The 20,896-nt window shown below is 37.0% G+C and overlaps 1 protein-coding gene across 5 annotated transcripts in view; it reads left to right on the forward strand.

Moving 5' to 3' along the window:
* The window catches only part of MLIP (muscular LMNA interacting protein), a 104,705-nt gene that overhangs the window by 82,092 nt on the left and 1,717 nt on the right, over positions 1–20,896 (forward strand). For 4 of the 5 annotated variants that reach the window (XM_051777843.1, XM_051777842.1, XM_051777846.1 and 1 more), the window contains 2 exons: positions 12,784–12,840; positions 20,186–20,220. In XM_051777843.1, coding sequence (XP_051633803.1) covers positions 12,784–12,840; positions 20,186–20,212 — 84 coding nt within the window. In that variant the 3' untranslated portion in view covers positions 20,213–20,220. The remainder of the gene's footprint in view (positions 1–12,783; positions 12,841–20,185; positions 20,221–20,896) is intronic. The other variant, XM_051777844.1, reaches the window with a different exon arrangement.

Genomic DNA, 20,896 nt, shown 5'->3' on the forward strand with positions numbered 1-20,896 from the left:
ATTGCTGTGACTGTCTCTAACCACTGGGTTTTTAGCCTTTAAAGACACTCGTTCTCCCTCTTCACTTGCTCTCAGTAAGTGAGTATTTTTGGCTGCACAGTGGATGACTTCTGGAGAGGGGGAGGTGTTCCTACCAATGTTGCCCCCAAATCAGGTAAATTTATTGCTTTCATGGGATATACAAGCTGGGAATTAAAACTAGGAGACTAGGAGCTACAGTCAATGCTTGCTAAACTCTTATTTGAGGACAAGTAGATTAGCACCACCTCTTCCACAGAGAGTAGAATGCTTAGCTCCTAGTCTCCTAGATCTTGTCACAAGTTTTCTGGTTCTTTAGATCAAAAGGCATAGCACAGGGATGTTTCTGGTCTAAACTCAGCCAACCAAGTCAGTGAGAACTCAGGATGTATTGTGTCAACAACCTTGACAAAAACCCAAGTGTGAGATGTGTGCCAAAATCTTTTTTTAAAAAGTATTTTATCCTTTAGGTGCAAAAAGAATGTACATATTGGGGTTTTTTTGACCAGAAACACTATTAACTACTGACAACTTAGAGCAGTGAAGTATATAGTGTATGCACCTTCACTGGTTTAACTCTTAAATGTCTGAAAAGGCTTGTTAGAGTCTTACTGAAAAGCCTGGAGTGCTCCTGCTAGTTCACAGATAAGGCAAAGTTTCTGTTGTACCTCTCAGACACTGTTTTCATATTGGTTTTGGTCCCAGTCCACCCTCTCATAAAATGTCCCAAATGTGGCTGTTTTATCCTAGCACAAGATCCTTCAGGGCTTTACTTTTCTGTCACTTGAGCATCAGTTGAGCAGCAGGAGGGAGATGCACTGGACCCCAGTCAAAGTATTACTGGTTCAATGGGACACCTACAGCAGGTTTTTGTGTGTGCACTTTCATGCCAAGTATTGGCATGAAAGCTGAGTACCTTTTCTGGTGAATCATCAAGACCTATGAAATGTAAAAAAGGTGCACTTTGCTTTCTGCCCAAACTAACTTCTTTTTTGCACCCATTAATCTGTTTCTGTTTACTTTTGTTTTTTGGTTGGTTGTTTTTTTTGTTTTCTTTTTCACTGAAACCTGCTTTCCTACACCCTCTGTATCCAACTAAACTGATTCCTCCAACTAAGTCCCCTTTGCATCCTCCATCCACCTCCCTCACTGACTGTCTAAACTCTGGACCTTTTAGCCACTTGTCTTCCATCACATGTCATGTTCACAACAATTCTTGTAGCCTTTACAGATGCAGCTCTTTGTCCAATAAGGTGAGCATCAAGTGTGGTGTGATTCAAGAGGTTTGTCAGACTTTTATCATTTTAATTCTAGGCAGAATTGAGCTGAGTCATTAAGATTCAGTATTGGCAGGTCCTCTGGGAGATGCATCTCAAACAAGCCTGTGTCTCCAGGGATTTCCTGGAAATATTACAGCTTCTCCTTTCCCTGGCACAGCTTATGTGAGATCTTTCCTCCTCCAGACCAGCTAGGACAGAGCTCCCATGACTCTTCATTCAAACTATTTCTTCTCCAAAGGAGGAATAATCTATTTCATCCCTCACGCTCAGTTTGCTTTTAACATTTACCCACATTAAAGTGATGGGGTATTTCTTTTTTTCTTGGGGAGTGAGCAAAGGGAGCATAACCTGAGAGAAATATGGGCTTTTCCATGGCTCTATCTGTCATCCTGACAAACAGTTGTCTCTTACCAGTACAAAGGGCATCACCTATGATTCTATGTTATTGCTGACGTTCTTCTCTTCTTTGAAACAACAGTGGAGAATTTAGACAAAAACCTCTGTAATCCAAGGTGTGTGGGTAACAGGGCTGGCTAATGAGCTCTGTAAGGTGAACACTGTGCCCTATGTCTTAACTGAAGTCTTTCTGAAGGGCAGCTGGTACAAGGTAACTCAAGAGAGCCCCTGTCTGGTGTTAGAAAAGCGTCAGTTGTGGAAGGCCATAGAAGATGTTGTTTGCAACCTCTCAGACACATCCCTTCCATGTCCTCTTTTTCTAACACAGTCTGCAAATGATCAGGCCTTGGTGCCAGGAGAGATTATCCCAGTTTGAGATTTACAGTGTGTTTTGAGATGCAAGAGGTTAAAACCAGTCATTAGGTCCTGTTTCTTTAGGCTACGTCATGGTTTCCTCACCAGATAGCATTTGATAGACTGGGTTTGGTTCAGTTTAAATTTTTACTGAACTGGGTTGATATGTTTACTTAGGCAGCAATGATTTTATGATCAAGTGTTTCTTGACAAGTTTCCTGGTTCATTGAAGGGCATTCACATGAACAAGCAAATAGTTCCTATGACCACTAAAGCCATTTTTTTATAATCAAAATGGGTGTTTGCTGTTGGTAATGAAAACAATGCTAGAAACTCTGAAATTTGAATAGAAAAGGGAATAAGTCAGGGAAAAGTTGTCTGAAGAAAATTAAGATAGTGTAATTTTTTGGTATATCATGTTAGCTGTTCTTTTTGGAAACAGGGTAACCAGATGTCAATACTGGGCTAGCTTAATACAAACAGAGGTTTATTCACCCCAAAAGTAAATATTCCTCAGTTGTAATTTTTTAATGTTTTTGTTTGGGTCTGTAATATTAATATTCTTCAATAACAAAAGGATGATTAATTTTGATTTTTTTCACATGATCGATATTTAAGATTTGAGTCAATATATGTTGATAAAAATCCTGACAATATTTGCCTATTATTTCCTGCACCACCGAACTACATTCTGAGCTATTAATGTTTTTAAAAAGAAATTATTTAATTTATTGTCATAAATAATTGAAGTGGCAGAAAACAAGTACAGCAAACACAGTATCAGATGTTGAGGTTTCAAACAATTAGACCCTTTCTGTAAACAACATCCTGACAGCGTGCGAATTTTTTTCCATTCTCAACTATACCTGCACCGTTATCTCTGTAAATTCCCTGAAGTTCTCCCTCTCCACTCCACGTCTCTTAGGATAAGGGATGATACGCAGTGTGACTCGCTGTATCTCCAGGCATCCACTAAACACGTGGTCAGTGTCCACATGGTCACTCTATACCTGTTACCCTTCTAATTATGTGTTGTGTTTTGCTTCATGTTCCACTAGAGGGCAAAACTTGCTGGCATAAATTCTTATAACCATTCTAAATATGTTATAAGTACGGTATTGAGAAGGGACAGGAGGTCCCAGTGGATGAAGTTGTTATTCTTCACCTGCACTTTTGTTAAAAAATTACCTATAACAAGTTTTCCCTCAGAAATGGGAAAACCCAGAATGACCACCTGTGTCTTACATTAGTGAGACTAGATATGGTGATGTCCTAAACCTAGGATCATTTAATTTGTTGGCTTAGGGTGTAAGAAAATGACAGCTATTTCTATCTGAAATGCTTTATTGGAAGGGCACTGTGGTGGTGTTTAGGCAGCCTTGACTCCGTGCCAGATTGTTTTTGTTTGAAGCTCTACCAAGTACCTGAATCTCCCTAGATGATGAAATTACACAGATGAAGCTGAAAGATAGACTTTGCAGGTTTTGTAGATTATAACTGTTCAAACTGGTGTCCCAAATCACTTCACAATGTAGTTTTAGCTTTGATGGGAGGAGATAAGGTATTGTGGCTCTCTCCTTGTATTTGTGAATAGGCTGTTTCTGAAATAAAAATGTTTCCCATTTAAGTGAGCTGATTCTGTTCCTACTTACCTTGTTATCCCTCCTTCCCCACTCTCTCCTTTTCCCCAACCAGAGGTGCTGCTGCTCTTATTTAAATTCCTTGATTCTGAATAATTATGAGTTAAACTTCATATAGTTAAAAAACTCCCTTTCCTTTTGATTGCAACAAAACAGCTTAGGAAGATGAACGTGAATACAGCTATTACAGTGATTGAGAGCCTGAGGTAACATTTAGCTCTGTGGTTAACTCCAAAGCATGCTTCTGATGGGAATCCCTCCAGCCTCTGACAGAAGGCTGTGTAAAGTGGAAGAGCAAAACCCTCCACCTGGAATACTGTGTCCAGTTTTGATCTCCACAATTCAAAAAATATGCAGACAGACTGGTGAGAGTCTACAAATGGGCCACAAAGATGATCAAAGGGCTGTAGAACCTGACCTGTGAGGAAAGATTGAAGGAGTGAAGTCTTTTCCCCCTGGGGATGAGAAGGCTCAGGAAGGACCTCATCATAGTATCCCAGTACTTAAAAGGTAGTTACAAAGGGGACAGAGGCTTTCTCTTCACAGAGAACCACATGGAGAAGACAAGGAACATTGGGTACAGCTTGCAATAGGAGAGGTTTCATGTTGTTATACAAAAATATTTTTTTTACAGTGAGAGGAACTGATAATTGGAAAAACCTCTTTAGGGATGTGGTGGAGTCCCCATCTCTGGAAGTTTTCAAGGTGTGTTTGGACAGAGTGCTAGGTAACCTTTCCTAGGCTCTCTTTTCCACACAAGATTGGATCCTTCCAACCCGTGCTGATTTATGATTCTATGATTCATATGGAGACACAATCGATATAAGTATATGTCAGGGCAGAGACCACTAGATTGTAGGAAACCTACCATCATTTTGAAGAATGACCTGCCCTAGTGAAGAGTCAAGGAATGAGTGGGTGTAACTCCCTCAGCTGGGGACAGCCTTTAGGTCTCTACTGACTTTCAAAAGTGCCTTTTCTTTCTGATATCAAGGGCTGAATACACGATTTATGTACACTCATGTGAAAATCTCCCTGTCAGTTAAATATTTACAAACACAGCCTTTGAAAATGGATTGGAGGGAACTGGCTTTTTTGCATAAAGTATGAGAAATATTAAAAAAATACCATTTCTATCTGATCAGGCGTCACTTATAATAGTAGCAGAGAACAAGTTCTCTTTAATGTCCAACTTTGGGATTAAGCTGATCCAGTCTTTTTCCTGGACCTAAATGGAGTTTTCTTGAAATCACTAAATGTAGTTGTGCTGAAAGTGTCAACCTTCCATAATCACTTGCAGGTCTCCAGGCTCATAGGTAAGCAGAATATTTAAAGGGAATCTTTATTATTTTTTAAATAAATCAGTGGTGTTTACCTCATCATCCAATCTCCTACTCATTGGAGTTTATATTTGATTAATGGCAGCATAGTGGGAATTAACATTCTGTGAATAGAGCAGTCTTTCAAGGTTGCCATGGAAAAGCACTTTTCTCCCAGACATCATCCCAGCTACTTTTATTTCTAGAAGACAGTTTCTTTCTCTCTTTTGAACTTTGATATTTAGATGTTGTACTTGTGTAGGTGTATTGTGGTTGATCAATCTTCTTCTGTATTCCAGAACAATTGCTTTAGTGTAGAGGTAAACAAGTCAGCTCTTTAGTGCTGTGCTACAAATTGGACCTCCTTGTTGGGAATTTACTAATAGTTAATATTTCTGTGTCTCCTTTGTATATTCTTTTATGGCATTTCTTGGGCTTAATGAGTTATTTTAATGATATCATACTTAGGTGACATTTCTATCTCTTTTAACTTGGTTTGATAATGCCTTCAGAAAATGCATCTAGAGTTCCTGCTCAGTTGATCTTTAAAGAAAGGCATTTCTTGTGAAGCTCTTTAGAAAGATCATAACTTGGTAATCAGTTATTTTCTTCAAAAGCATTGAATTAGCTGCAGAACTTGAAGGTATCTTAGGTTCAACAGGAGACCCAGCAACATGCACTTAACGTGGAGGTGCCCTAACTCTGGCACTGCCTGGAATGAGCTCTGTCACCCACTTCTCTGGAGACAGCTCTTCCAAAGGAAAAAAAAGGAATTGATTATTGTGTCACTCCTTTTGGTCTGTGTAGTTAGGAAAGTTTGAGAGCCCTCCTATCCCATTTCCACTAGGAGAAGCTGTTGATAGTAGGACCCTAGTATTTCTTTGGTGTATTTGTGTTAATTTAAAAAAACATGTACACAAAAAGTAGTTTTTTCTTGAACGCAGTAGGATCAAGCCCCAGCAGGCACATTCTATGCTTAGAAATGGAAATATGCTTCCTAGTGAATGCCTAGAAGTGTCCAAGTTTGCTCTTGGAACATAGTTACAGCCACTTATGTTTCTTTTCGTCTTTTCATTTATATAGGCTGTCTCTGCTGGGACAGATTAAACCAGTCTTAAGCCCCAAAAAGTGCTTTAAAATGCTTTGTCTTCATTCTTAGAAGTCTCTACATAATATAAAATTTGAGTTCATCCTTATCCCTGGCTTTCAAGGGTGATTGCATCTAGTTTCTGCATAGTGCATTTCAGTCAGACATTTTTTGTGCAATAAGCATTATCAAATGTAATAGAAATTCTGGCCCTAGTTAGCAACTAATTTCTGTGTCTTACCTTAGCCTTCTATCTCTTCAGGGGAACACGTTTTAGGAGAACAACCAAAGGAAACACAGCAGTCCAAACGCTACAACTCTTCTAATGTTTGCTTTTAATGTCTATGTTTCTTTGTGAAGGGGATTCTATGACAGGTCACATGGTGATGGGGGCAAGCTTGTTTCAGCTTGGAGTCTGCCTCTGATGCTAGAATCCTGATTCATGACTGGATTTGGATTAGATACAAGTCCATTTCTGTAGGAATTCTTTAACAGTAGAAAATGGAATGTTAAAAAATGTCTATTAATGATTCGGCATATGTGAACTGCAACCTGGGGACACAACCTTTGCTCATAATATAGTAAAAAGACAGAAGACAAGATTACAAAGAACAGAAGCAACTGAGAGGTAAAGGTTGTTATTAACAGCAATAGCAGAAATATATAATTGAGTAAAAAATATCGAACGAGATTTGGAGCATGTGTAACCTGTATGAGAAACAAAAATAATACTTGTACACCTCTTACTGAAGACAGGGAGAAAGCAAAACTTGAAGGAAAATCATATTTAATGAAAATTATGCCCAAACACTCAGAGCTATGAGAACTTTGTATCTTAGACCTCACTGAACACAAATGTTTCTATGCAATATCTTGCTGCTTTTTTAGATTGTAAAAAACACTATTCAGGTATCAAGAAATACTGCAAGTATTGATATAACCTGTACTCTGAAATATGATCTTAATTCACTGCACTTTCAGATAAAAGTATAAAATATAACTAGTTCTGTTGAAATTCCAAGTATGTACTTAGAGCTTGAATTAAAGAAGCCAGTATTTATGGATTTACAGAGATGTTATGAACTAGCTTTCTCTTTTTCTCAGTTAAACACTGGCTATAATATTAGTAGTTATATTATAGGCAGAATATGATCTTAATACAAATTTTAATATAGTAGGCAACTGTTACACATGTACACTCTTGAAGATTCAGTCAAAGTTTGTCATTTGCATTTAAAGTAACTAAGGTCAAAGGTCTCTGTTGCATCAGAAGCTTACTCAGAAAATAGAGCTTATTCTGTTTTGCAACTAATCTGGTAAGAAAATATGTGGGGGAAAGCCAGCTCTGAAAATTAAATCAATTCATTTCACACTCTCACCTGTAAAGCAGTTAAAGTTCCTTGGCTGTTATCATTCAATGAACAATGAACCCCTTCCTTGGGCCAGGAAGCATCATCAGTTCTAAGAAATGACTCAGTTTCTGTGAGTTTCATAAACAGTTCACAGCCAATATTCTGAGGGAAATTTCAAATACTTTTGATGTCAGAAATTCTGACATTTTCTTTCTAATACACATAAAAATTTGAAAGCATTTAAATACTCCAGAAACCAATGTATATAATTTGGGTTATATGAGCTAACTCAAAGCAGATAGTTCTAATCCATGTAGTTAGAAGATGTTTGTCTTCTCTGCTGCCTTACCCTATGGATGGGTATGTTGCGGTTCTCATGCTTATGGTCTTCATTATGGGCCTGGAACCCTTGCTGGCCACCAGCTCCCATAATCACCTATAGAGAAATTAGCCCTGCAAGGAACTATAGTCTTCATTAGTCCACAGTAGAAATCAGAGGCTCTTACCATGATTGCCACAAAGTGCACTGATTGTGAAATACATTTTAATATTTTATGGAAGTGTTCCAAAGTGAAACATCCAGGACAGAAAACACAGTGTTCTAGTTACAGATGAGTTTTCTTTCCATTAAATACTTAATTTTAATTTTCTAAATTACTAGTGAGAATCTGCAAGGCAAATCAAATTATTTTGCAGAAAGCTTCGTTTTTCTGTTGCTGGTATTTTTCATTGAAAAATCATTTTGACAGAAAATCCCCAGTCAAATACATCACAGACTGGCCCTGCATGTGAAGTTTAACTTTGTCTGGAAAAAGGCAACCCGAGGAAAATTGATGCACTTCTTATGTGCATTTCCCTCCCACTCTACTTACAGATAAGGAATCCCTACTGTAGCTCCTCCAGCCTCTGGTATTCTCCAGTATTAGGTTGCCTAGAGCAGTTGTGGATGACCCACCTCTGGAAGTGTTCAAGGCCAGGCTGGATGGGACTTTGAGCAACCTGGTCTAGTGGAAGGTGTCCCTGTCCATGACAGGGCAGTTGGAACCAGATGATCTTTAAGGTCCCTTCCACCCAAACCTTTCTATGATTCTTTCAGTCTCAGCACACTCTGGTGTCCTCCAGGCCTGTTCCTGGTGAGAACCTATCAGGGAACTATGTTTGTGTGGTTCCAGTGCCTTGAAACAGTTTTGAGATCTTCAAGACAAAAATGCATGGCTACAGTAGTGTATAATAACAATTTGCATGGCTTTCAGGATGTTCTATTGTATAAGTGTCTCAAGGCACATTATAAATCTATATTGTGATCGCCATTTCTACTTTTCCTTTTATAGAGAAGTGAAAGATGCAAAAGAATTGATGCTTAACCGATGGAATCTTTGAAATAAATTTTATACTGTGTTGTTTTAAAGAGACTAAAGACTTCATAATCATAAATTACCCCTTTATATTATATTATTTTCTTTCCCCTTAGCTCAAGGTAGTCCTTGCTCCGCTGCTGTGGGTGTTTTACCTTTTATTGATACATGAGATTTCATCTTCTTGTACTTAGACAAAGTGGATATCCATAAAACAGTTTTATAAAAATATTTGCTTGTTATGCATGTCTAAATAAATATTTTCAGCCTTTGAGAAATTAGTAATTTTGCCTATTGTAAACGAATGTATCTGTGCTTAATAAGAGTCTAGAGTACCTAATTTATTTTCAAAGGGGATTCAAGACTTAACAGAGTAGTTTGAAAGAATAGCGTAAATGTGAATGTTCTCTGGTTACTATAGTTGAAATATTCTAATTTCTTATGTGTGTTATCTCTCACTGGTTCCAGTTTTAAACCTGTGCCTCAATTAGCAAAGGTTGCAGACCCTCTAGAGAGTGACTTAGATTAATGAAAAAGGTCTTAAATTGAGAACACTTTAGAAAGATTTATATTAGTTCAGAGGCAGCTGTGATTCATAGCACAATAAAGGTAAACTGACCTTTTAAAGGCAAATATGTCTTGCTGATTACAGAACTAAATGAACAAAGGTCTAACGAAGATGTTATATAATCACCTCTTTTCTAAGCCTTGACTGAGTCTGTAAGAGGTTATTTTGGCCAGGTATGTAGTTTCCCTTTGAGCTTACATGCCACAAATACTTATGTATTGTAAAGATATTCTACTCTCCTCAGTACAGTTTTGCAGCTAGAAATGCAGATTTAGTTTGCTCTTTCATTGTTCTTAGAAATAATAAAGAAAATGTCACATTACCAGAAAACTTAGTAATATCTAGAAAAGTTAAGTATTATATATTAACCTTGTAATAGTAATGCAGAGTTTTGTAACTGTCAAAGGAAACAAGAATAAAAACTAAAAAAGTAATATTCATCTCCCACCACCAACAGACACAATCCTTTCACATTTGCAGATGGAAGTAGGTTTTCTTGCCAGCTGCTTTGACCTGAAGATGAAAAACTGCCAGGGACAGAACTTGATGAGGTTTCACTACACAACACACCCATAAAAAGTACATAGTCCAAGTTGCATTCAGATCTTGTTGACATAACCATATTCCCATACGACTTTGAGGGATGATAGTCACACAATGTTTAGTAAGAAAGGGTTAATCCCACCTCATTCTACCTGCTTCATGTTCTGGTAGTTTTAAGTTGACTATGTGGTGTGCATTCAAGAAAACAAAAAATCTTATTTTTAAGGAAAAATCAGGAAGGAAGGAATAAGATTCTGTAGCCTCTTGATTAAAGGGCATGAGAGGGAATAGGCATGAGAGCCTACAGCAGGGCTGACACATTTCAGGTTATATTTACATGATATAAATAACACATATAACTGTTTTTTTAGGATGAGGTCACTCAGGCCAAGGTACTCAGCTCCTTCGCAGGTGGAAGAGGCAGAGCTGTATGACTCCAGGGAAAAACCCAACACCCTCCTTTCAGGGACTTGCAAGATTAAATGTTATTTCAGCAGCGCAGCACTTGGCTTATGTCATCCATATTCACTAAAGTACTACATAAAGTTCTTTATAAATGAGCCATATGTGACTTCATTAAGACTAGACACATCTGACTGTAGAATGTATATACTCTTTTATGACAACTTCAAGGGTTTTATGTCAGAGAAGCCTTTTGAAAACAGAGAGAACTGTACACTGTTAGTTTTTTTTCCAAGTCTTAAGCATGTACTAACTTTTTTCTTCATTTTTAATCAGTGAATTCCTTGTCTTGTTTCAATTAATCTTCTCCAAAGTAATCAATGTTAACGGTGTCTGTCCAGAAAATATAGATTGTTTTTCCTCTCTGTGGAGACTGTCATTCATATTGGCTCTTTAGTTTGAAAAGAGGACGCTATCAAAATAAAGGAAGCAAATGTATTTCTTGGACAAAAATTACTTTTCTCAGGTCTAAGGAGGGACTTGAGACCTTATACTCAAGGAGCATGGTAAGGCAGAATCATGACTGAGAGGGGCATTTCAGGTTAACGGGGTAGGCAATGAATACCAGCAAGAAAGGCCAGGATGACATAACACAATAGAAGTGCATTTTTCATTGTTTGGCTGTCTGCAATTTGTGAAAAAGAGCTGCTGCTGTCTCAGATCACTACCTGACTGCAGAACTTTTCTTTCTTGCAAGCAGTGGACCATTCTTCTCAGAAGGCTTAGCTGCACATCAGAACAGGATATGATCAGTACTTTTCTTGTCTTTTGGTTGACCCTTCTTGCTTTTCCTGGAATATAGAGATGCCATATTCTGATGAGGCAAAGGGTAACTCAACTCTTGGGTTTGTTCCAATGAAATACCAAGATACCGCAGGTGTTGCTAGAACTTTGTATCTCTGTGTCATCAAGGACTGCCCACCCTTGGTAGTCACAGGGTGCTGGATTTGGAAATGGTACTTCTGTCTCCCATGAAGACCATCAAACACTTCCTGTGTGTGCTGCAGCACTCGGGTGGTGTGAGGTCTGGGGAATGCTTTGGTGGCTGCCTGGCTGACACTGGAAGCCAGGTGAGCAGCAGAGGGAGGGATGTTACCACTGAGAGGGTCTAGACTCCTTACCCATTCCTTACACTTCTTTTGCCTAAAATTATTTCTTTGTAGAACTTTATTGAATAAATAAATAAAATTGTTGCCTAAAGTTATTAACTTGTCTTTTTGTTTTGGGAAATAATAATAATAATAATAATAATAATAACAATAACAACAACAACAATAATAAAAGTTAAGTGGTTCAAAGCTGCTGTTGTTGCTAGAATTGATTCTTTCTTCCCTGAAAAGGAATCAGGGCAAATTCACAAAGGGAGAGAGCAATACATAGCAGATCCATAATGTAATTTCAGAAAATTAGAGTACATTCCACTTCAGTATCTTTCTTTGTGTGCTGGGCCAGTTCAGCAGATCCATTTTGCTTCTCAAAAAGCAGTGTCAAAATCAATTTTCTTAGAAGGGCAATACTTTTAAGCAACATGTTTGTTTATTTACTATTTGATCTAAATGCCAAAACAAATTAATGCCTTTGGTAATTTGAAAATAGCAGGCTTCATCCTGTCTTGTTTGTATAGAATTCTAAAATACTCAAATCCCAACACTTTCAACAATCTTTGCTTTAAAGAGAATGTCTCTGTATCACTGTATAGGAAAATGTCACAAGCTTGTGATCTTGACATTGCCTTTATAAGCTCCAGATAACCTATTTACCTGCATTCTAATTAAAATCTCCTTGAAATTGGTATGGTTCTTCACTTGAGTCACATCCATCAAACTTCATTAGTCATAGCAAGACATATAATGTTCAAAACACCGGAAAGTTACTGAGATCTAAGACTCCTTTCTGCACATACTAATTACTGTTACACAGCATTTTTTAGTTAAACATTTTTATGATTTACGTCTGTGAAATTTTGAATTGAGGAAAGCTCTTTTGGAGGAGATTTAAGAAGATATTCGATGTGACAGAAATATGATTGCAGTTTTCAATAACTTTATGTGCATTATCTTGTACTAAATGTATCATAACACAGGTGCCCATGCTGTGATTTTTACTCGAAATGCCTCCTTGAAATTCAAAAGGGATTTATCCCTTCCCCACTCCTTTAATTATGGGAATATAATATAAAAAAAAAAGGCCATACTTTTAAATAGATTTTCATACAGACAAGGAGTAACAACAGAGAGTATGCTGAACACAAATGAAATCTCTTTGCCTTGCTATCCTCCATATGTCTGAGGGTTTGGGCTTTAATTATTAAATTTTAGCGATATTTTATATAGAAATTAAACTGATTGTGGGTTTCTTTTTTTTTTTTTTAACCTTATATTCTCTCCAACTTGTGACATCTTTTCTCAGAAGCCCAGTCATCCCATGATGCCTATTCCAGAAAATGAGACACTCAGCTCTAAGGAGGTAATCAGTTGACATTTAATGCGTTTAAGCATTTGCATGCTAGTTTTATCATTTACATATGTAGCTTGTATGGAGTTGATCAACAAAAATGTGCTGAGCTTTCAAACCTGCTTTTTTCCAGTGCAGGGACTAGATAAACATTAATTGTTCTTAATGATTAACGAAGAACAGAAGCAGAGTTGTTTTGCAGCCTGTGTTGAGTATGTGAATTTTGGATAACACTAACATTTACACTTGAGGTTCCTGATACGTGCTGTTGGGAAGTAAGCAAGTGGGAGTTGTTAAATTATGCAATTAGTCCTGTTTAAATAACACTTTCCACAATTTTCAATCATTGATATAACTTCTCTTTTAGATACCAGATACTACAACAGCTACCAGAAGCACTTATAATTAATTAGCTATTGAGAATTACATAAAAGACAGTCAAGAAAACATAAAATGTAATTCAAGTTTGCCCAGTATCAAAATTCAGTGTCAGTTTTATTTGACTTTGAAGAAGGACACAAATTTTCTTGAAATCTAAGTTCAGGGGCCAATTCCCTACTGCTTTTATATATCTTAACTCTAGGTCCATAGCGGTTACCACCCTAGATAATTAATTCAGTGAGAGCAGACACAATTTACTAGTCATTATCAATTTTCTCTTGAGACAGAGTATATAAAAATTAAAAAGGTTCTGCTGGCGCAGGCAAGTCCTTTTTACCAGCAAGGTCATGAACATGAAGCTGATTTATAGCCTCGGTGTTGAAATAAACATGATGTAATTAACTATCATACTCTTTACTCTGACTTTGGAATGTAATAGAACATCTTTAATTAACGGACATTTTCAATATTATTTTTGAAATTCACATTTGAAGGCATAACTTACTACCAATAATAGAGTACGTTTATGGCAAAGGATGAATTTTTTACTGCTGAGACCTCTTTTACAAGGTGCATGTTCACAATTATTTCACTAGTTTTTTGATGAGTTTAACAATACAGATAGGAATGATAATTAAATCTTTGTAACTCAGTTTATTTGTAATTTATTATTTTAGAATTTGATTCTAGTTTTGTTAAAAGCAGAAACACGATAATTTAAATAAATGAAATGGATGTTTGCCAATAATTTCTGCCAAAGGATTAACTTTCTTGTTATTTTGAAAAATATTGGGAGAGTTTTGGGGTCAAGGCCTTCACATGTTGGAAAGAGAGGATTTTCCTGAATTCCGAGTTTGTTGACAACATATCAATATATTCACACAGTTTATTTCAGTTTCCACTGGAAAAAAAATGGTAAAAAAAGAGTAAAAAAAAAAAAAGTTGATATTTCACTTGTTGGGTGGATCTGCACCAGGAATATATAAGCATGAATGTAGCCTCTTATTCTCATGTGCATCCCTGGCCTCTCTGTGCAGGGTGTCAGAGGCTTAGAGCTATTTCATATCTCTTTTTGTTTGAATCTTCATCACAGCCTTCTAGCCTCCTCCTTCTTTCCTTGCCTTTGACATTTCTGCTTGTTTCTACATCATCAATCCCGTTTCCTCTGCCTCCCGGGAGCCGCTTCTTGATTCTCTCAAAAGCAGTGTCTGCTGTGGAATTATTCAAAAAAAGACCCAAAGTGCCCTCACAAAGTGAAGTTAGACCACAAATACCTTGCAGATCTTCTCAGATATTTTTTTCCATCTCATCTGCAAAGTTTCTGAAATATTATTGAAGTTAAGGTATTTCACTAGAGAGTGGTGAGAGAGATTGTATAGTTCTGAGGATAAATTTGTTGTTGAGATTAAGTAGATTTGCACCACATCAGGAACTCTAAAATCTGTGTATATATACACATATATGTATATATGTGTATTTGTATAAATGTGTATGTGTATGTATGCATGTGTATATGTATATTTGCAGCCTCTGATGATGCAGATGATTTTCTTGTATTTGAAAATAAGATTTGGAAGGGAAACAAGCAGCTGAATTCTTGTCTCTCATCCTTCTTCTTTACACATCAAGGGAGAATTTTGCAGATCTAATGGAAAGATGGATCCTTTCAAAGAGCATTCTTTAAGGGACAAGACATAATTTAGCTGAGGCATTATTAAGATCAGTTCAGTAAGTGAAGCATCTCACACTTACGTTATAAAGTCAGACTACCGTGAGTGAGATATTCTCGAAAAGAGTTTGTGGTATGTTCTGATTTAGCAGTGAGAACCAAAGTGCTAAATTCCTTTGATTAGAGGCCAACTTGGTCTGTTCCAAGACAGGTAAAATACATAGTACTGTCTTCTAAAAAATCCCTTATATTTAAACAAACACGTGGAACAGAAGTTTAATTTATTAAAAAGCTTAAATTTATTACAACCATTGCAGCATTTGTGCCTTGACGTCTAGAATAAAGATATCTGATAAAATTGTAGTTGCATTTATAAGGACCAAAGAAAATCAACTGGAAAGAAGATTTATAAGTGCTGCTATCAGTACGCTTTGTATTTCCTTTGATTAACGTCTTATTGGATGACAGTCATTCACCACTTAATGTTAGCTAGAGGCAGATAATTAGTTTTAAAGTCGAAAAAAAAGTGTAAGATACCATTTTGTACAGCTGAGGAAGATGAGTTATTCTGGTTCCCTGGGGCCTGTCACTAAATGCACATCAGAGGACACGTATTTTGTAACTATGACTATGCAGATGAACTCTAGTCCATGCAGATACATCAGGAAGAATTGTGGCAGACTCACCACAAGGACGTAACATCAAGAGATGACACATTTAATGTTTTCTCTATGACAAGTCAAAGAAAATATTCTCCAATGAACTATTCAAAGTACTTGTACAGGGCATGAGATCTAATTTTTCCCCCCAATTTTTAATCTCATTTTTATCAGAGGAGGTGACCAGGGCACACCATGCTGGCCATGTGGGAGTTGAGCAATGTCTTTGTATGTTTAGTGGGTGGCAGAGAAGACACAAACGCATCTAGAGATGACGCCCTTTTCTCATTCTCAGTTAAGAAGGACTGAACAAAGGCATCTGTTTCCCTCGAGATCTATTGCTGGAAACAGAAGTATGCAGCACTGATACCCAGAAAGAGATCCACATTTATACTATCTTGGAGACAGACAGAAGAGCAACACAGAACCAGGATCAGCTCAAGATATTTGGGGCAGTCTTCTTAGCTGTCCTGAAGGTGGTGGCTTCTTGGAGATATGTTGTTATTGAACTGTCTTTGAAGAACAAACAATTTTCACCCTTTTCTGTTTTATGTGGTTGTGTCTTCAGAATTGGATGTTATGATGCTTTCCCTTTCCAGTGCATTAAAAAAAGGCAAGGTACGTCTTGGTTGATGATATTTAAAATCACAACACCTTTCAGGCACCTGCATTGTTCCTTTCTATTTAGGAACCTATCTTGACTCTAGGAACAGTTTATACTGAATTTACACTTTAAGAGTTTACATAACCCAGAAGTCTCCACCTAATTTAAAATGTGTTTTTTATTGGTGAATCTTTTTTGGATGATGATCTGATTAGGAAAAATCCTGTCCAGTTATAAGTCAAATATTATTCTTACTTCTATAATAAGAACCTTAGATCACTGTCATATAGTCTTTGCCCTCTTCATCTATATAGGTTTATACTTCTCCTGTAATGTTCCTCCCTCAGAGTGAAAAAGTTAGTGTGATTTCTGCAATTCAAAAAACAAATGGATGGGCAGATGCTCTGTGAAACATAATCACTTCCTTGACCTTTAGGAAGGAGTGAGGGAGGGAAAGAAGAGAAGGTGCTCCTAATTTCTATGTAGTAATTTGTATTGTTTTCCTCAAAGAAAAGTATTCACTGAAAATTAAAAAAAAAAAAAAGTTGTATTCAGAAGAATAGCATTCTATTCTTCATGTAATTTTAGCCTCATTCTGTAAGAGCATGTACCAAGTAAGATCTATCACTTCTCTGTGAAAGCAGGAAAATAAATAAGGGATATTCTCCTTGTGAAATCCTCCTTTACAACCAGTTGATTTTAAATGGAGGAGATTTGAAGGATACTCCTTGGAAACCTAATCAAGAGATATGCCACTAATTTTTGATACCTACTGTTTTCCTTTCAAGTAAAGCTAGTGTTTACACAGGTTATGATGTGTGAATGATGTTATAATCATTCCCAGAATTGTACTGAGTCAATCTCTAGAGAGAACATGGGGCATATGTACATGTATAGTCTCAAAAAGGCATTGCATGCAGGCACTAAAAGTATGTCCTCATTACCCTTATTCCTCTATGACTTGCAAAATCCCAAGTCTATGAAACAAATACTTTAGGTCCATGTAATCTTTTGCTGAAGTTGTTACTCTGTTTTATCTGTTTGTTATGCATGAAAGATCTGCAATATTTACTTAAGATCTTAATAGAGTCTGTAAGGCCAACATTCATAAAACGACCACCTGAGAAAAAGATGATTTCATTGACTTCAGTGGTGACAGGGTTTCACTGTCTTTTGTGCAAAGTAGCAAAAGTTCTTGAAATTTGAAGTTCTGTAAAAATGTCAATAAGGTCCAAAGTTCTAAGTTGCTCTTAATCTTTATTTACTTAAGGAGTGTTCCTAGTCTGAAGTCAACAATAGTATTAATCATTGATAGATTCTACATATAAGAGGAAAATGCACCCACTTTTTGAAAATGTCCTTGTACTAAAGAATTTATGTAAGGCGTTTTGCTTTACATTAAACAAAAGTTCCAACACCAGTGACATTATCACAGCAGACTGATGTTCTTCCAGTTGAAAAAATCTCATTGTATCCTGGATTAGTCTGTAATGATCCAGCTCTTGCATACCATTCAATACCTTCTCAACTTGTAAAGAAGATTCTCTGTCAAAGAAAGAACAGGGATGTGGCAGATACCTAATGAAAGTAGAGGGAACTGTACTGGAAGCACTCCCACTCAAATGTCAACTTTGTTCAAGCCCCTTCTTTTTCCATTTGGTGCTGAGAGATGTCCTTCCCAGTATGCAGACTTATTGGGGCAAAAGTCTGCCTTGCTCCTTGGGCTTTCCTTGGAACATGTCCACCTGTCACATTGTGGATGTACTGTTCACTTTTTGCTTTCAGTCTTGCCTAAGTTTGCAGCCTTGTTCCCCAACCAGTGGAGAGCTGGTATACACTAGTATGGCAGAGCATTACTGCCAGCCTCTTCTTTGGAGTGATGGTTTCACTATCCTTAGTTTATTTTGACCAAGCCAAGGGCTGCAAACTTAGGCTCTCTCCATTATAACTGTTCATTTGGCTAAAAATTTAATGACCCTGCAAATGAGCATTAAAAGTAGGAATAACTACTTTTGCTAAAGGAATAAGGTGTCAGGTGTCAGCTGTAACAAATTCTTTAACCTCCAAAATGGATGGGCCACTGAAAGGGAACAGTAAGCTGTAGCCTTCTGATATTTATAAATAGAAAGGTAGGTCCAAACAATGCACATTTCTAAATTCTCAAATAAAACCTTTAAATATCAGCAGACATACTTTCTATTTACTTTATAATTTAACAATGCTTTAACCTTTATTTTTTAATACTTTTTATGTACAGCAGGAAGTTTATACTTGCAACAGGTAGTTGGGCAATACTTTTGGCCTCCTTCAATGATATCTTCTTGTTTTAAATAAAAACTTTCAGTTATAGGCTACTAACATGAAAGGGCATAGATCACCGTACATTAACAATGAAAAAGCATTTTATGCATTTATAGGATTTTATTTCCAACGTGATGACTATAAAAAGAATTACTGTAAATATATTACTTTTATGGTAAGTTTACATTAAAAAATCTGAAAGAGTAGTAATATAAGAGTGATAAAGAGAAAGTTTGAAATGTCAGTATGTTGTTTAAACTGCTATTTTAATATAATTCTACTTGGCTTTAAGAAACAGCTGTTGTATTTGGTCCCCTTCAAATAGTGGCAGGAGTACTGTATAATAGTTTTAGAGGGAAAGAGCTTGCCCTGAATAGGTAGTTGTATGTTGAAGGAGGCTTTTTTAATATTCAATACCTAAGTAATGCATAGGTAATGAGAATCACAGACTCAGACAAAAATTAGTTATAGTATTTGACCATTCTTACTCTTAAAAATATTTTTCCTTATGGCTAGTTAAAATTTCTCCCCTTGTTGCCTCATTTTCTTTCACTGTGCAAATCTGAGCCACCTATAAACCCTGCTTAAATAGCTGGAGAGGGAAAATGGATACCCCTTAGCCTATTCATTAGATTAAACAAGCGCTGTTGCCACCCCTCATCTGTCACATGTCTTTCCCAGAAATCAAGGAAGACTTGCAACCATCCTGATAGTCCTCCATTTGATTTCCTCTGCTTGCTTGACAACTCTTTTTTATTGGGAAGGCTCAAAAATGGAAACTATGTTCCAGATGCAGCCTCACTAGTGCCCAGCAGAGGGGAATAACTTCTCTCAACCTGCTGGCCGTGCTCTAATTAATGCAACTGTGTATGAAGTTATCCTTCACAAGGGTGAACTGAAACACATTCAGTTTGGTGTTGACTAGACCTCATGTCCTTCTTGGCAGAGCTGCTACTTAGCCAGTCACTGACCTATAACATTGCATGGGTTATTCACTTCCTCCACCCCTCCTTGTCCCCATATCCTTGTCCCCTGCCAGATGCAGGATTTTGTGTTTGCCTTTCTTCACAAATCTCCTGCTCGCTCGTTCCTCCAGTCTGGAAAAGTCCTTCGGAATGTGAATCATATCTTTGGCATATCAGTCCCTCCCACCCATCCAAGTTAGGAACATTCACAGACTTCCTGGACATATAGGATCTTCAGGACCTTGATGGAGATGTCACCCTGGCATCTTCTGAAACACCACCTGGAACAGAGATTTTGAACCGCTATCTTTTTAGACCAGTGTCCCAACCAGTTATTCGTCCACTCTGTAATGTACCCTGCTCCTCAGTTTGAGATTCTAGGTGCCTGTGGCAAAATCCTTACAAAGCTGGAGGAAAATAACTCCTAAGTGATGTGAATGCAAGGGTGGCCACATACTCTGTCCTCCCAGCATGAGGTTTAAAAAAGCATGAGTCTGAAATGTCCTCTGATGTGCATTTAGTCAAGGTGATGCTTGTCTGTTGAAATCTGCTGTGTGCAGTAGACTTCCTCAAACATGTCAATGCATGAAACATCATTCCCTGGTTCAGTAAGCACAGTTGTAAATTAACAGTGCAGCAAACCAGTGCTTTAAAAAAAGAGAAAGCACTTACTGTATGAAGTTGTCTGCTGGTTTTTACAACTGTGCCTGCTTAACATACTGCAGTTTTTATTCTCCTCTCCACTTTGTTTTCACCTTTTATTTTCATTTTTCTATAGGTTTCCAAAGAAAGAGGTTCTGTTTAGCTCTGATAGTGAGTATGACCTTTTTTTCTAACTTGATTACAGTCACAGTTTGAATATGTAACTACTTTGGTGTCACTTTAACAAATTTTTATGGCTTTGATTAAAAAGACGGTAGGCTGCTTTAGCTACACAATTTAGTGTTTGGATAATAAGATGGCTATGTTTGATGAAGGATTTTCTAGGAATAATTACCAATGCAGAATAATTCCAATTCTTAACATGACAGAATAAAGTCATAATTGGATTAATTTTAAGTGGTATACAATCAAAAAGTTGGAAGAGATTGAGGTATAGTCTGGAATTGGATAGTAAAGTTATGTCAGGGAAATAAGATGGGGTTTTTTTAAAATATTTGAGCACATAATCACATAGTGCCATTAAAATGAATGGGTTACTAGAGTTAAACAATACCATATTACAAATAATGTGCTATGCTTGAAAGCAGATATAATATAGTACTTAACAAAGGAGGTCACCAAACAGGTGATACTGTAAAGGCTGAAAGGTTCAATGCCTTTTTTTTTTTTTTTTTACTTGTTTCAGTCTTCACAAAAAAAAAAAAAAGTAATTATAACTAAAAGTTTATTTCAATTATTATTAAGAATTTGAGATTAGGATCATGGAGAGAAATGGAAAATAACACCTGAAGGAATGCTGGGGTGAATTGGAGTATTCAGGATGGTA

The sequence above is a fragment of the Manacus candei genome, unplaced genomic scaffold (assembly GCF_025592945.1).
Source record: "Manacus candei isolate 608988 ecotype Guabito, Panama unplaced genomic scaffold, ASM2559294v1 h1tg000011l, whole genome shotgun sequence".
Lineage (NCBI taxonomy): Eukaryota > Metazoa > Chordata > Aves > Passeriformes > Pipridae > Manacus > Manacus candei.